General features: G+C 34.8%; 2 protein-coding genes across 3 annotated transcripts; one reads left to right on the top strand and one right to left on the bottom strand.

Annotated features, from left to right (window-relative positions):
* Positions 1 to 2,224: 2,224 nt before the first annotated feature.
* LOC123230262 (calmodulin-binding transcription activator 3-like) lies at positions 2,225 to 4,643 on the bottom strand. 2 transcript variants are annotated; one of them, XM_044656401.1, is made up of 8 exons: positions 4,489 to 4,643; positions 4,289 to 4,411; positions 4,088 to 4,203; positions 3,929 to 4,017; positions 3,786 to 3,828; positions 3,321 to 3,425; positions 2,678 to 3,102; positions 2,225 to 2,597 (listed from the first exon to the last, which is right to left on the bottom strand). In XM_044656401.1, the coding sequence occupies exons 1-8, from the start codon at positions 4,583 to 4,585 to the stop codon at positions 2,468 to 2,470; spliced, it is 1,128 nt and encodes a 375-aa protein (XP_044512336.1). In that variant the 5' UTR covers positions 4,586 to 4,643; the 3' UTR covers positions 2,225 to 2,467. The 2 variants fall into 2 exon arrangements, with proteins under 2 accessions (XP_044512336.1, XP_044512344.1); XM_044656409.1 differs by lacking the exon at positions 3,321 to 3,425.
* Positions 4,644 to 8,938: 4,295 nt separating this feature from the next.
* On the top strand, positions 8,939 to 16,523 carry LOC123206056 (calmodulin-binding transcription activator 3-like). The gene is made up of 13 exons (XM_044623193.1): positions 8,939 to 9,145; positions 9,245 to 9,364; positions 9,887 to 10,002; positions 10,187 to 10,275; positions 10,694 to 10,736; positions 11,341 to 11,545; positions 11,673 to 11,786; positions 11,908 to 12,203; positions 13,079 to 13,549; positions 13,740 to 14,440; positions 14,858 to 15,446; positions 15,606 to 15,932; positions 16,205 to 16,523. Exons 1-13 carry the CDS (start codon positions 9,106 to 9,108, stop codon positions 16,304 to 16,306), a joined length of 3,213 nt encoding a protein of 1,070 aa, XP_044479128.1. The 5' UTR covers positions 8,939 to 9,105; the 3' UTR covers positions 16,307 to 16,523.
* Positions 16,524 to 16,631: the final 108 nt, after the last annotated feature.

The raw sequence follows: 16,631 nt of genomic DNA, 5'->3' as shown, positions 1-16,631 counted from the left end.
TAGAGGCCACCAGGTAAGGAAAAATTATAAGAAGATAATTTGGTCGGTAGGAATTACAGAGAATTCCAGCATGATAGATACGTCCTCAAAGGAGGAGGATGACAAAGATTTCCTGAAAGAAGGCAGAAAGCAGAAAGAGGAAAGGTTACAAAAGGCACTAGCCAGAGTGGAGTCCACGACTCAGCACCCTGAGGCAAGAGATCAATACAGTAGACTGCTGAATGTTGTCAATGAGTTCCAAGAGACCAAGGTACCTCTCTCTCGTTAACTATATATACACACACACGCCTACGGAGCATCCTCTTGCACTGTGTGATGAAAAGGATTTTGGAGACTAATGGCCTGAGGCCTTGATATTTGTAGAGCTCAATTCTTCAATTAGTATGTTCAAATTAAAATATCTAATACAGCCAGCATCTTGTTTTATTAAAAATGTTTATTTCCTCTTAATGCAGACCGCATCTCTCCACAATTCAGGAGTTTCAGCAGATTTCTATGACGACCTGATCGATGATGGAGCATTGTAAGATGATAACACTTTCATGCCACTGCTTAACTAAATTGTGCGTTCAATCCATCATCTTGTTAAAAAAAAAAGGGTCTCATTCCCGCTTGTATTGTATTAAAATACATTGGTAAATGTTGTAACTTTCAATTCACTGAAGCGTGAGTTAGATATAGTATCAAAATGTTCCGTGTATATTAGACACGGTTACTTGTATTGTACCATTAATAAATAGGCCAAAGGACTATTTTCCACCCACGTTTTAGTCGATCTCAAAAGTATATATAGTTTAAAAATTCAAACGTCTATTCATTTTTAAACTTCCATTAAAATTGTCTTTAAATATAAGGGTTAAACTATAATTTTAACAATAATATTAAAAATATACAATTTTATTTTATTTTGCCCCTTCACATTTTGAAAATTAATATTTCACTCTAAGTTTCAATTTTGTAAAATAACTTTTCTCTCCCAAACCTTTAGGTTTTTTTCTTCACATTTTTGACCACCAATGACCACTGATTCCTAACCTAAACCCAACTACTGAAAACTTCATCCCAAACCTAGGGTCGACGAAGCATTGTCCTTCGATGATGCCTTTATTATCTAAATGATATCTTTGTCGTCTAAATGAGGGTTTTGGTTGGATTTTAGGAGAGGATCGCTGTTCATCAAAGGAAGTAGTTGGATTTTAAGATATCAAACCTCAAGGGGGAAAACAAATTTTTCAAACCTTAATCCTAATAAAAATTATTAGTGTTCCAAACCAAAAGGAAAAATGAAATATAATTTAATTATTTTAATATTACTAATAAAATAACGATTTTACTTTCAACTTTAATAGAAAATTCTTGGATATATAACAGTAAACTAAACTTTGAGTGAATATGAGAGTTTTTTAACTGTTGTAATTATATATTTGTTTTCCACCAAAACTTACGTGAAAAATAGTCCTTTGACCTAATAAATATCCCTAACATTGAATAATAATTACTCTTAACGGCAATCTATAATTGTCGTGGTATCTCAAATATGACTAAGATCAACTGATGGTAGCTATTCATGTCAAATAAATGTCAAGATAATTGAATTGTATTGAATAAAAATGGTCGAAAATTGTGGTACAAACTTAAAATGTCCATATTTTTTAAAATAGATGCTACAAACACGACCACTGATTGTTCACTTCTTGCATATTACAATTTCAGAGCCAAACAGAGAGTTGTGAGCATTTGAGGGAATTTGGAATGCCGGCTGGAGGACTAGAGGACGGCCAGAAACTCACAGCCGCGGAAAAAATTGCTTGCTTGTCTTTGAAAAATTCGGCTTTGGAGCTCTTATCTTATGTAGGCCTCAAGGGCACAAGGGTAATTAGGCAAAAACTTCGCGTTAGCTGCTGGGCGCATTGTGGTTCAAAAGTTTGATATGCTTCTTTAAAGTCATTTACCTCCAACTAAATTACCAATTCCCCTCAGACTTCAGAAAAAATTTCTCCAAGTATTAAAGTAATGATATATTTTATTCAGAATTTTGGCACCTGAACATAGAAAGAAGAGCTCTATGCTCCCATGTCATCTCAAGAAGGTTTTCAATTTTTATTAGGAGAATTTCACTTGTAATGTCTTCAAAATTATCTCTCGGATCCACGAAGATAGATTTAACGGGCAATTACACAAAAGGAACATTTTTTTGTCCTTGATTTGGATTCGATGTGATTGATTGAGTTAAACAAGATGATTTTATTCACCAACTACGTAATCACGCATATCCTTCAAACTACTGAGCCTGAAATCAAGTTTGATTTAGGAAATTTGGATCACACTGCTTTAAAGTTTATCTTAATTACTTGATCTCAGCATGAAGCTTTGCAGCAATCATCTTCCAAGCACCTTTCAACCACACACAAAAAGAAATAAAAAACAGACCGTTTGAAAATACTCCGATCAGTTCCGCTAGTTCAAATCAGAGATGACCAGAAGTTCCTTGGTGTTCAGTGTTAGAACCTAAGACCACAGATGAATGGCCAAGAGGGTATTTGGGAGTGGGATAAGATAGTGCACCAAGTGTGAGGAGGTACATAACTGTATGCTGTCTGGTAGCAGAAGAAAGAGATTTAAGTAAGAAATTAGTGCCATGAAAGAAATTAAACAAGAAGATTGTTAAGGTGTTCACCTGCGACAATATGCTGCCCAATGAAGTGCTGTCCATCCATTAACATCAGGGGAATCGATCTTTACGCCTGCAGCCACTGTGGCTTCAAGGGCCCAATTGTAACCAAGAGCAGCTGCAAAATGTAACACACCTTGCCCGCCCTCATCTAACTCTGTAAGCCCATTTCCACCTTCACCTACTTTCTGCAACAGCCATACATGTAATTTTTCCTTCATAATCTTCTCCTTTACCATTTCCGACGAGATAATCTGGCCCCAATCAACATCTTCCTCTTTCAGCAACGGTTTGATTTTGAAGTACAATCGAAGAAATTTACCTATATTGCTATCATCATAATTCGAACAGACAGAACTCCGGGACAGCAGCTTTTCAAACCTTATTCGAAGCATTTCACTTGGAATGTTTCCAAAATTAGTTGCCGGATTCTGTATTTGAAAACCATTTTGCAAAATTATGTGAATGTTACAGTAAGTTGCTGAAGCCTGGGAAATCCAGGATGTTATTCCAAAAACATAATCCAATAAATCTAGTAGAATAAAATTTAATGAACTAAATTAGATCATACATCTATTGCTTGACTTTCAACCAATATTCATAGAAAAAAGTAGCCTTCACAGTGCAGTCTCTATCAACAATTTTATACCTGCCACTCAATATTCAGTTGGCAAATTATATGACAGTCACCAAAACTATTAGCAGGACGCTCTTCCGTTATGTCCTTTTCTGGTTCGCATCTTTTCCTATTTCTCTGATAATTTCAGGGGAAAAAAGAAGAAAAAATAATTAGATTCAAAATATGGCTCCATATGGAAGAGTTTCCAATGATCATAGGGCATGAGTTCCAGATTAATAGCATCAACATCTTGAAGGCTATGGCTTATGTTTCTTCCTTTTTCTCACCCTTTTCTTTATCCAATGAAGAAGTACGGAAAAGATAGACTGAAGTTGGGTTCAAGACTGGGCGTTATATCAATGTCAGATCCTGACTTATCTTAGTCACTAAATTAAAGTTTTATCTATCCGATATAGTTGGGGGGTGATCTGGCTCGACTAGGGTTGCTTGTAAAAAGAAAAAAAAAAATTAGATAGAGATTAAATGACAACTAACCTTTGCTTCTCTGTAGTGAAAAAGAGCTATGCCTGAAGGTTCCCTGCAATAGTTTTCAGAAAGCAAACATATCCAAATCAAATAAAGAAGAAACATCTGCTAATGTCAAAGAACAACATAAAACCAAATTTTAAAAAGCTCACTTCTCGAGCATCCAATAAATGCGCCTTTGAAAATTCTCATTATCTTGTCCATGGACATACAAGCACTGCAACATCTCAACGTTGTTAACCTGAAAAAAGAACAACACACTATGTAGTTGACAATATTAACTATATAAAACTATGAAGATTACTTCTTACTTTGAGCCTCTCATGGGCTTCCTGAGCAGTTTTTCCGTCTTTCTTCTTAGTCCATTTATGGCCATCTTTTTTAAAATCTCTCACCATATGCCGCTTAATAGCAAAGAATGAACCACCTGAAATTGAAAACAGATGTCTGTTATTTTAAGTTGGTAAAACATAATCCAAGAGCAAACAAATAAGATGTTCAATTCCGCTTACTTGGAGGCGTTTTCTGTCGTTGAGAGGTTAGTATATTAAGACTTCCATAGTTGGCAAATATACTACACATTTCAGATGCATTAAACCATCGGAGCTGGGTTTCTTTCAGTAATTCTTCAACGTCTGTATCATAACAATCAATCAAACTTGATATTTGTGAATGAAAACAGTACAGTTTAAGGAAAAAAAGGATTACTTACTTTGTTCAGCAGGCAAGCTCGGAGCCATCTTCAGGAAGGTGGTGAAATGAAAGGAGAAGAGGCACAACCGGACTGCCGAGAGTATGTGTGTTTTCATTTATATGCGAAATCCACTTTGGAGAATCCCATGGGCAAATAAGTAATTACACACAAAACTTCGCGTCAATTGAAGGACCTAGTAAATAATGATATACAGTTATCCTCCCAGATATTAAAATAAATAAATAACAATAATAATTTATCTTGTGCCTTGCAACGGAGGTGTTGAAAATACTTAAATTGGAGGAAGGTGAAGCCAAAAACAAGGAGAAACCCGCGTTAACACTGGGAAAAGAGGACAACCATTATTTAAGAGATTTTATACCATTAATAATAAAATTAAAAAATTTTAACCATATTTTTTAAAAAAAAAAAAAGGCAACGGGGATTAAAAAACTGAAGATATAAAGTCAGTTTAGATAAATAATATATTAATTAAAGAAGAATAGTATCTCCTTTGGTATGATTGCGTAGTATTAGTATAACTTTATTTTCCTATTACTATTAATATTTGATTTGTGGTTGGACTTTTTCTTTGTCAAATTTACGAAAGCAACAACAAAGAGGTGATTAACCAATACTTGACAACTAACTATACGAATTTTATATGATAGCTAACATCATCATTTACATGTTAATCTACAACATAAATCAGCTATTGACTTTTTATACAATGAACAAGAAGAGTAATTTTTGGCAATTGCGATCATTTTTTGTGATTTTCTCAAAATGTTTTTCTAAGTCCTTTATATTACAAGATAACAGACATTTTCTACTGAATTAGGGGAACACGACCTTCTTCTTTTGGTGACAATAAGATTTTTTCCTTAAACTATGTAATTACTTAAATAACTTTTTTTCTTATCTTAAAAATATGGGAAATTGCATCAACTCGACGATGTAATTATTGGAAGATATTATATGAGAAGCAAGTGCAGTAGTAATTAGAATGTGTGTGGAGTAAGCATAGAGTAATAAAATAATAATGCAAGAGAAATTTTTTAAATGATTCACTCGTTTGAGCAAGACCTACATCAATTGTTCTATTATTACTCTTTTTCTATAAAAAAATGTTCTTGTTTTAATTTTGCGGTTAGGTGAATCTGAAATGTTAGCAAAAGAATTTTCAAGTGAATTCAAATAATGTTTTCTTAAGCTTGGAAAATGATAAGATAAAAAAGAATTGATCCTTTGTCCTTGGCTCTCTCTTGCTTTTTATGGCTAAAAGGTGAGGGCATTATCATCTTTTGGAGGCAGGTGGTGCCTCAGGCTTTACTAAGTCTTTGCATGTCTATTCGATTAAGGTTGTATGTGTATAATCGAGATTAATACACACTAAAAATGATTTACGTAACACCACTTTATATATAATGTGGTGTATATTGTCTGATTGACTGAATCACTTTACATTTAATGTGTCGTTGAAATTGGTGTATATTGTCTGATTAACTCAATCACTTTACATTTAATGTGTCATTGAAATTATACAACTACTTTATGTTAAATGTGACATGGTCCACCTCACCTTCATGGTGATGATTATATCTAATTCCCTATTTTAACAGCTTGAATATTATATTTGATAGTAAAATCAAGATCGTGATCAAACTATTCAAATATCTTCTTACTAAAAAGAGATTTGTCTTTTCCCGCTATTTTAAGGTAATAACCCACACTTTTGTATTGTGTAGCAACATGGGTCTAAGTGACTGTAAGTTATTCACATATTTTTGACATAGTTATTTATATGCTTCTAGTGATGTGTTTGGTCATTGGGGTGCTAGACACACATCACATATATATCACATGATAGCTAGGTGTTGCTTTAGGTATAATTAAATTTCTTTATTATAAACATACAAATTAATAGATGGATATATAAGTTATGCGATTTAACTATAATAATTTAAAAATGACAAGAGCTTGAGATTTACCTATATTTAGTCGAGCCTAACACTTCTAGGCTTGGATTTGCCAGATTACACCCCAAAGTTGTACCAAGAGTCGGATGATGATCTTAATTTAAGCTCTTTAGGGGGCTTTTTTCTATTAATGCAATTAGTTTGGTTGAGCCATCTGTGCGCATTCGGATGAGGAAATGGACCATCAAACTTAGCTTTCAGACACAGAATATCAATCTCTCTCAGAATTAGAAATAGATTGAGGAGAATATTTCAGTTGGATCTCAAACTGATGAAGATCTGATCAAAGAACTTGGAGATGTAACTGAAAGCCAAAATGGGTTGACGATTCCAGCATTCCTCCAGCATTTTTTTTATGGTGAATCAACAAACTGAGTGTACGTGAACTCAGAGAAAAATATATACAACAATTTTGCTGTTAATATAGCCAGCAAAATTGATTGAATGTTTAAATAAGATTCTACTTCTCTGCAGAAGTGCCATCTGGTAGATGCGAACTTCTCTCTTTGTCATCTTTATCATGGGAAGATTCCAAATCAAGAAGAATATATAACTGATGTAGTTCTTCATTGTTGAGCTCCTGCAAGTGAAAGTCTCCAAATGCGATTTGGGAAGTCGTGTGTTAGCTCTGTCGCCACTGCAAAAAATGATCTTGCAAATATAAGTGAAATATCATGATTGAGCAGTGAAGTCAGTTCATTGATCACAGAAGACAATGATGATCGTGGCTAGAAGCTAGAGGTAAATGAGAAGTTGCATACATGGCTCTCGCAGAAGAAATTGGTTTTCTGCCATTGGACACAAAGGAATTGCTAATTATCACGCAGAATCTGACTTGAGTTGCCAACCCCAGCTTTCTTTCCTAATTTGGAACCTGAACTTTGTTGAGAAGATATTTTTCATCATTTAAGTTTGAAAAGTATGTTTATCTACCCATTATCCATTTATGTTAACAAAAATCATTTGGTTTTATCATAAATTATTAGTTTATTATTTGTAGTAAAATTACAAAATTATCGTGAACATTTATTTAATACAAACATTAACCAATTTTCCCTTTTTTATTAAAATTACAAAAATACCCAAAATTAACTTTGAATCTTAATTAAAATTATATTATTTTATTATTTTTTATTATCTTTATTCTTTTAAAATTTTTCTTTTGTTTATTATCGTGGGTGTTTTAGCCACAAGATTTGGCTTCGCTTATATTGGACTGGATTGTCCTTTCCTCACTATTGCTAAACAGAAACGTTGATTTCTTCTTGTGTCGCTTTCAGTTGGAACACTAGACTGACCACAGCTTGGCTGGATTTTCTCAATCCTGTCAAGTTGAGATGTATTGGCCTCATTGCACCTTCCTTTCTCCTTCCCCACTGCCCCACCCTGAGAAGCCGTTGAGTTACTACACCCCTCCAAAGCCACTACAGGAATCACACTTTCACTCATAATAGATTCACTACCTCCAAATCTAATATACTCAAATTTCATCTCTATTACAACCATAATTAAATCCACTCCCAACTTAATCACAATCGCAACCAAACCTATTCTGAATGGTGGTAAGGGTAGGAACCACCACAGGAGTTTTGGGGGTTTGGCAATGAAGGTATAGGGTTCAGATTTGGGAGGTACAATGAAGTGAAGAAAGATCGGAGAGGCATGATGCCAATTAACAGGGTGTCAATATTGAATGCTTCTTTTAGGTGAAAGGAATACTGGGTGTTGAGAACACAAAAAGTATATACCTAGGATTGTTGGGATAGTGCCAAAGCTACGGTCAGAGTCTGCCACGGGGTGCTGGATGAAGGATGTGGATGGTGTTAGTGAGGTGGCGGCCTAAGTGAGGGCCAAGGTGGTGATAGAATTATACCCAATGAGAGAGTAGTGACACTTTTTCTAGTGATGGCATCACCAAAAAGAGGATGGCCAAGAGTGTGATTTTGTGGTATTGTAATTTCACATTTTATATAAATGATTTTATATATGAAAAAGCTAAACCCAATTAAAGGTTTTTAGGGTAAAATGACTTTTTTACTCTACAACCTAATAATTTTTATTAATAATAATGGATAATAAATAGATTTTTCAAATTTAAATAATAAAAAAAATCATTTCATCAAAATCCTGGTGGAAAATAGTCATTCTGCCTGGCAAAGATGGTGATGCTTCAGGGCTTGGTGAAGCAAAAACTAGTTCAGAAAACTCCTTAACAATGTCTTGCTAAAAAAAAAAAAGTAGGAATAATTTGTTTGGTCCAACTGATTTTTCTTAGCTTCAATTGCAGTTGCAGGCTATTGCTCTGAATGATTCAGAAGAAACAGTTGATATTGGTAGCATTTTGATAGAAATTGGATTATGATTCAAAATCTAAATTAACAAAAAAACTATTTTACTTGTGTACAATTAAAAAAGAGGTAAATAATGATATTATTAGCTATTCATGACCAAAGAATGTCATAAAGTAGACTACAAGTCAAGGAATAAATAAAAAATCAGTTATTAATAGTTTGTTCGTGGGTTCAATTTTGGCGGCGATCCCTTATCTTTCATCTCCCAAAATCTAAATTTTTGTTCAATCTTACCTCTAATTCTCGCTGACTACCATGACACTCAACTAAAAGTTGCTTTCTTTTCGATCGTCATCACATCTTCAATGGCAGAGACCAGACGCGTCGCTTTTGGCAATCAACTCGGTGATAATCTAACTTTAACTCACTCTTTTGATTGATTTGAGTTAGTGAGTTTGTGTTTACCTGTTCATTAAGCTGATTAGTGAATTGATGGGGTTGCAGATATCCAGCAGCTACTTGTAGAAGCTCAACATCGATGGCTTCGTCCGGCTGAAATTTGTGAAATTCTTAAAAATTATAAGAAGTTTCGCATTGCTCCTGAACCACCTAACTTGCCTGGAAGTATGGCTTTTGCTTGTTTTGATTGAATTGTGATCTTCCTTGTGTTAATAACCCTTTTTGGTTTTTGGTTTTGTAGTTTAGTCACTTGGATCAAGTGGGGTTTTAGTGTTTTAAACTTTCGAAGTATAAAAATTAGGTCTTTCGTTTTTACTGTTTGGAGGGTTGCGATTTCTTTGATACTGTATGAACTTGAAGTGAATGTTTTGTCATTGGAGCTTTTCCATTGGTTTAATTTGTACCCTTTAAGTGTTTTAATGTGCTTCAGAGCTAGTTTTATTAAATTCACTCTAAATTGAAAAGGAGTTGGTTTGTGATTTTTTGGGCTGTCTTTAAGTTTTGCGTTTGATTGAATTCTGGTGTTAGTTGTTTGAATTCTCAAATTTTGACGTCTTAAAGATTCGTAGAACTACTGTATTTGGGTTCATATATCCATTTCCTCATTTCTATCAATTAGTTGTTTTTCTGAAACTGATTATTTCATAATCAAGAAGTTGTAATTGTGACTTCCATTTCTGATTTCAGGTGGTTCACTTTTCCTTTTTGATCGGAAGGTGCTTAGATACTTTAGAAAAGATGGCCATAACTGGAGGAAGAAAAAGGATGGGAAGACAGTAAAGGAGGCTCATGAGAGACTCAAGGTGAGTACCAATTTAATTAATTAATTTTTTTAAGTTTCTAAGCCCCACTCTAAATTCAATAAGGAAATCTTTAATTATGCTGATTTTATGCAGGTATGTTTATCTTGTGGCATAAGACTCGTTTTATAGAAAACTCCATTGTACTTTCAGACAACTAGAATCAAATAACGGTAATTTTTTTCAGGCTGGAAGTATTGATGTGTTGCATTGCTATTATGCCCATGGAGAAGAAAATGAGGGTTTCCAAAGACGCAGTTACTGGATGCTTGAAGAGTAAGTCGTTGAAATTTCATTAGTATTTGTGTCAACTAACTACTGCTGTGTGGTGTACTGAATATCACCAAAAGGAATGCAAGTTTTATGAAAATCACAACTTGCTTTGTACTTACGCTAGAAATTTCAGATTATTTCAAGATCATGTGCTTTAAATTCTCTCTCTCTCTTTCACACGTACACACACACAGAGAGACACACAAAGGGTAAGCACATGCAATTTCTGTTGTTATAGATCTTTCCATCTCTTGCTGCCAGAGGTGTTTCTTAACTCAAATAATCTTTTAATATTCAGCTGTGACTTTTTATTGATTTGGAATTGCATGCTTGAAATAATTTTATTTTTTCCTATTTCTTTTTTCAAGGACGTTTTGTTGGGCTTACTTTTTTTCTTCTTATGGAATTGATCACTATGCAGGGAACTCTCACACATAGTTCTTGTCCACTATCGAGAAGTAAAGGTTAGACTTTGTCCTATCGTCTTTTACATGTGTGTGTGTATATGCGTCTATTTGTTCAGTTATCTATAAGTTAAAAACTTACTAGTAGTGATATTTTCTGCAAAGGCTATATTAGTCAGACTTCCGAGAGTATTGAGGATTTGCCCTGATATTCTTTTTGATAAATGGTCCAGGTCTTTTGAATTGCAGACCGCAAGGTGTTTAATCCAGGAATTATAGGATGTCAAAGTAGATATTTTTTATTTTTTGACGTGAAGTATAACATTGTGGATTCAATGTTCTTAATATTTCTTTTCTGTTTCCTATGGTATAACACCTAATTGATATTTATACTATTGCTTTTTTATTTAGTGGGTGGTGCATGGAAAAGTAATATCAGTCATATGCATCCAATATGTAACATGCTTGAGCCTTCCATAGAGGCATTATAATGAAGCATTAATGATTTGGTATTGTTAGTAGGCCATGTTTTGAAATTGTGCAGTCATGATCCTTGCAGATTGTCCCATAATATGTCATGCTCGATGGCATTATTACTGCAAATTTATTTCACTTATCTCATATTACAAGTCTTGTTTATTTCTATTTTTTCATGAATTATCAGGGAAATAGGACAAATTATAACCGCAGTAAAGTGGCTGGAGAAACTCCTTATTCCCAAGATATTGAAGAAACTATACCCAGTTCTGAGATAGAAGGTTCTATGTCTTCCAGTTTCCATCCCAACAATTACCTTTTACCTTCACAAACTACAGACACAACAAGCCTTACCAGTGCTCAGGCATCAGAATATGAAGATGCAGAATCAGGTGCATTTCTTGAAGCCATTTATGTCTTAGCTCTCAGTAGGTTATGAACATCTTCTGTAAGATTGCATTTTATGATGAATGCCTCCTCAAATTTTCATAATCATAGAAAGGATAATACTTGATGCAGTTTATAATAACCAAGCAAGTTCCAGATTCCACTCTTCTCTCGATTTACAGCACCCTGTAATGGAGAATATAGATGCTGGATTTGCAGATCCTTATTACCCTATACCATTTACAAGTAAATCAGTTTTCTCACTTTTAATTTAGTAAGATTATGTTCTGGTTGACATGACTGTTATTTAGTTGGTTGTTGCTTGAGCCAACATGCCAATTTTATTGTAATACTCTGTTGTTAATAGATGATTACCAAGGAAAGTTCTCAGATGTTCCAGGGACAGATTTTAGTTCACTTAGTCAAGCAGATAAAATTAAAGATATTAATGATGCTGGATTAACATGGGAGGATGTCTTGGAGAATTGTTCTTCTGGCATTGGATCACTGCCTTTTCACCCATCGTTTTCATCAACTCAAACTGACACCATAGGATATATTCCTAAACAAGAGCATGAAATACTGGGACAGCCTTTTACCAAAAATTGGAACTTGGTTGAACGACAAGAGTTCGGGAGTCACTTACCGGCCCGGGATTGGCAGGTAGAATATGATGTTCCTTGTAGATTTATGTTATTGGCATGAAATGCTGCTACATGATATTAAAACTTTTTTTTTTCTATAATTTCATTGTGGGTAAAAATTTGTTGGAAGCAATGCTCAGACAAGTTACAAGTGAAATTGATGTGTTTGAATAGAGGTTTGCAATTTGGTTATTACTTTATTTTTTAAATTAGTTTGTAAAAGTCATTCATCTTTTGGGATTCTGTTTTTGGAATTGCTATTCTGACTTCCCATTGATGTTGATAAGAATAGATTCTTTGGGTTAAAAGTTTATTGACTCTAGAAAGGGATAGCCAAGTATTTAAGATGTAACAAGAAAGGGATATATATATATATATATATATCTGTTTTCTTACCTTAAATTGCATTAGTGTACTAGTATTATGACGTTATGTTTCTTAGTTTTGATGTTTCAGGATTGTTAGGACTTTCGTTTATTTATCGCATTAGGACTTTGGTTCAATGACGTTAAGGAGTCATTGATATCTAAGTTGTGTGTATTGGTGTTTTGGCATTTGTGCATAATATGTCTCAGGTTATTCGGTCATCAATTCCCTTTTATTTTTTATGAAGTAAAGTATCTTGAGGCGTTGCTTACCTAAAGTTAACCATGGTTGTGTTATGTTTTCCTTTTTATGGTAATATAATAGCTTTAGTGTAGAATAATACTCATTGGTTGTTATGTTGGTTTGTGGCAAATATTGTATAGACAATTATTGGTTTAATTTCATCTTTCAGTAATTCTTAAACTTGTATAGTTATAAACCAGTGTCATAATGCATAATTCCAGAGAGTGTAGAATTCATATTTTATTTAATTCATCTTGTTCAGACTTTAATTTGCCTTGTCATCAGATATCTGAGAATGATTCTTCTCTTTTATCCAAGTGGCCCATGGATCAGAAGCTGGCTTCAGATTCAGCTCATAATATTACATCAAGGTCTCCTGAGCAAGATATTGAGAATGATTGCCGAACAGAGCTGTCAAACACAGATTGTGGACGTCTTTTGCAATCAGATCCAGAGAACAATTCAACCATACAGGGGAAATCCCTCTTTTCCTCTTCATTAAAACAGCATTTGTTTGATGGCTCTCTAACTGAGGAAGGTCTGAAGAAGGCTGATAGTTTCAATCGCTGGATGAGTAAAGAACTTGGAGATGTAAAAGAGTTGCATATGCAGTCCAGTTCCGGGGCCTACTGGGAAACAATTGAAAATGAAAATGAAGTTGAGGATTCCAACATTTCCCCTTCCGTCTCCCAAGACCAGCTGTACAGTATTATCGACTTCTCACCCAACTGGGCATATGTGGGCTCAGAAATCAAGGTATATTGCAGTTTATTATTCGATATGCATGGTATTGTCAACTAAGCATTAGATGTCTCAGTTATTTAACATAGTTGGAATATTAACTGACTGCTTGTGTTAAAGCTGAACTTCCCTGCTAAGTAATAATTACTATTTACATATTTCTAACTTGTAGTTTCTTTTGTTTATTTTTGTACTCCTTATTCAGGTCCTGATCACAGGAAGATTCTTGATGAGTCAACAGGAGGCAGAAAATAATAATTGGTCATGTATGTTTGGGGAAGTGGAAGTTCCAGCAGAAATTTTAGCTGGTGGTGTACTTCGTTGCCATACTCCTGCACAGAAGGCTGGGAGGGTTCCATTTTATGTTACATGTTCTAATAGGTTAGCATGTAGTGAACTGCGAGAATTTGAATATCAAGAAAACAATGTTCGAGATGTGGATCTTGCTGATAATAGTGATAGCATCAAAAGTGAAAGTCTCCATATGCGATTCGGAAAGTTATTGTGTCTAAGTTCTATAAGAACTCCAAATTATGATCCTAGCAAACCAAATGAAATATCTGAGTTGAGTGGTAAAATTAGTTCATTGCTGGAAAAAGACAATGATGATGATTGGGATGAGATGTTAAAACTTACGTCAGAGGAAAATTTTCCAGTAGGAAAGGCCAAAGAGAAGCTTCTGCAGAAGCTTCTGAAGGAAAAGCTGCATGTATGGCTCTTGCAGAAGGTAGCTGAAGGTGGAAAAGGCCCTAGTGTTTTAGATCAGGAAGGACAAGGTGTGCTACATTTTGCAGCTGCTCTTGGCTATGATTGGGCCCTGGAACCAACAGTTGTTGCAGGTGTAAATATCAACTTCCGTGATGTAAACGGATGGACAGCACTTCATTGGGCAGCATCTTGTGGCAGGTAACAACTGTTAAAAATTTTCTTGCTTGTTTCTTTTGAATTTGCATCAAGTAGTTTTCCTAGATGTTTTACTTCTTCCTGGCCTGCCTTACAGTGTAGAAGACACCATATTAGGGGATGGATTTAACTGAATGGTAAACTAAAAGAGTCATCAAGTAATGATAGGGGCCTTTAAAAAAATGGTTAACTGGGCTAACATATGCATTGTGACTTCAGTTGCATAGAGTTTATTGGTTGAAGAACTTTTATCAGTGAAGCTAGTAGAAACATTTTTCATATTTATACATCATATCATGTTATTAAAGAAGAAAAGGGTTAGTTCTCAGAATAATCTTTCTTGCACCTTTTAGTATCATTTGATGAACTTCTTTATTTCCTTTTTAGTATCTTCTTACATGAATCTTAAATGGATGCCAGAGAGCGTACAGTTGCCTCTCTCATCTCTCTTGGTGCAGCTGCTGGAGCACTTTCTGATCCAACTCCCAAATATCCTTCAGGCCAAACACCTGCTGACTTGGCTTCTGCCATTGGACACAAAGGAATTGCCGGTTATCTTGCAGAATCTGATTTATCTGATTTGAGTTCTCACCTTTCATGTATTACAATTAATAAAAAGGATGACAAAGCTTCTGAACCCAGTGGAGAAAATCCAGTTCAGACAGTTTCTCTTCAGAGTGCTGCTCCTATCACTGATGAGAACTTACGATATGGATTGTCGATGAAGAACTCATTAGCTGCTGTCTGTAAAGCGACTCAAGCAGCTGCTCGTATTCATCAAGTGTTTCGAGTGCAGTCATTCCAGAAAAAGCAGTTGAAAGAGTATGGGGATGATACTTTTGGAATGTCAGACGAACGTGCTCTTTCACTTGTTGCAGTTAAGTCTCACAAGGCAGGACATCATGATGAGCCAGTCCATGCTGCTGCAATAAGAATACAAAATAAGTTCCGGAGTTGGAAGGGTAGGAAAGATTTCTTGACAATTCGGCAGCAAATTGTGAAAATTCAGGTGCATTTCCATTTCGCATGGTTTTTTCACTTATGTTCTTGGAGGCATTTATCTTCCCTTTAACTCTATATGGCAAGTTTCTTTTTTCTTTTTTTTTTTAATTTTTTTGGGTTTGATATCAAATTTGTGAAGTAATATTTATTCCTTGTTTGGTGATAGGCACATGTTAGAGGCCACCAGGTAAGGAAAAACCATAAGAAGATAATTTGGTCGGTAGGAATTGTGGAGAAGATTATCTTGCGTTGGAGAAGGAAAGGAAGTGGTTTGCGTGGATTTAAGTCAGAATCACTAACAGAGAATTCCAGCATGACAGATACTTCCACAAAGGAGGATGATGACTATGATTTCCTGAAAGAAGGCAGAAAGCAGAAAGAAGAAAGGTTGCAAAAGGCACTTGCCAGAGTGAAGTCCATGATTCAGTACCCTGAGGCAAGAGATCAATACAGTAGACTGCTGAATGTTGTCAGTGAGATACAAGAGACCAAGGTAACTTTCTCTCCTTGACTACAAACACACATGCGCTCGCCTATAGAGCAACCTCTTACATTGTATTAGGCCTTGGAATTTGTAAGGTCTAGAACTTATTTCCCTAAATTACAGATTTTTAGATTGCTCAAAGCCTTATTTTTTTTCTCTTCTTAACTAATCACAAGTCTCATCTTGAGGAGCTCAATTCTTCCATCATTATATTCAGACTACAATATCTAATAAAACCAGCTTCTTGTTTTATTAAACATGTTTATTTCTTCTTAATGCAGGCTACATCTCTCAACAAATCAGGAGTTTCAGTGGATTTCGAGGACGACCTGATCGATATTGATGCATTGTTAGATGATGACACTTTCATGCCCACTGCTTGAGTTAACTAAAATGTGGGTTCAATCTATCAATGGGTTGTAATAAAATCCATTGGTAAATGTTGTAACTTGTCAATTTACCTGATTACACTACACCCCTGCAGCTGAAGCATGACTCATAAATTGTATCAAAATGAGCTTTGAATATTAGACATAGTTATTTGTATTGTAACATTAATAAATACCCTTAAGACTGAATGTTAATTACTCTTAACATCAATCTATGCATTGCTATCGTATCACAAATTTGGAATAAGCTAATCTGCTACTTGTGTCAAATCAATGTCGAGATAATCATATTTCATTGAATAAATGGTAAAAAGTTGTG

Source organism: Mangifera indica, chromosome 1 (genome assembly GCF_011075055.1).
Source record: "Mangifera indica cultivar Alphonso chromosome 1, CATAS_Mindica_2.1, whole genome shotgun sequence".
NCBI classification, from domain to species: domain Eukaryota; kingdom Viridiplantae; phylum Streptophyta; class Magnoliopsida; order Sapindales; family Anacardiaceae; genus Mangifera; species Mangifera indica.
The sequence above is the reverse complement of the archived record's forward strand: the minus strand, read 5'-3'. Positions and strand labels throughout refer to the sequence as shown.

Coding starts and splice junctions, on each gene's coding strand:
- LOC123230262 (XM_044656401.1), bottom strand. CDS start 4,585: ATGAAAACACACATACTCTCGGCAGTCCGGTTGTGCCTCTTCTCCTTT. Junction 3,103..3,320: donor AACTGAATATTGAGTGGCAG/GTATAAAATTGT, acceptor TTTCAAATACAG/AATCCGGCAACTAATTTTGG. Junction 2,598..2,677: donor TGGGCAGCATATTGTCGCAG/GTGAACACCTTA, acceptor TTCTGCTACCAG/ACAGCATACAGTTATGTACC.
- LOC123206056 (XM_044623193.1), top strand. CDS start 9,106: ATGGCAGAGACCAGACGCGTCGCTTTTGGCAATCAACTCG. Junction 11,787..11,907: donor TTACCCTATACCATTTACAA/GTAAATCAGTTT, acceptor TGTTGTTAATAG/ATGATTACCAAGGAAAGTTC. Junction 12,204..13,078: donor TACCGGCCCGGGATTGGCAG/GTAGAATATGAT, acceptor CCTTGTCATCAG/ATATCTGAGAATGATTCTTC.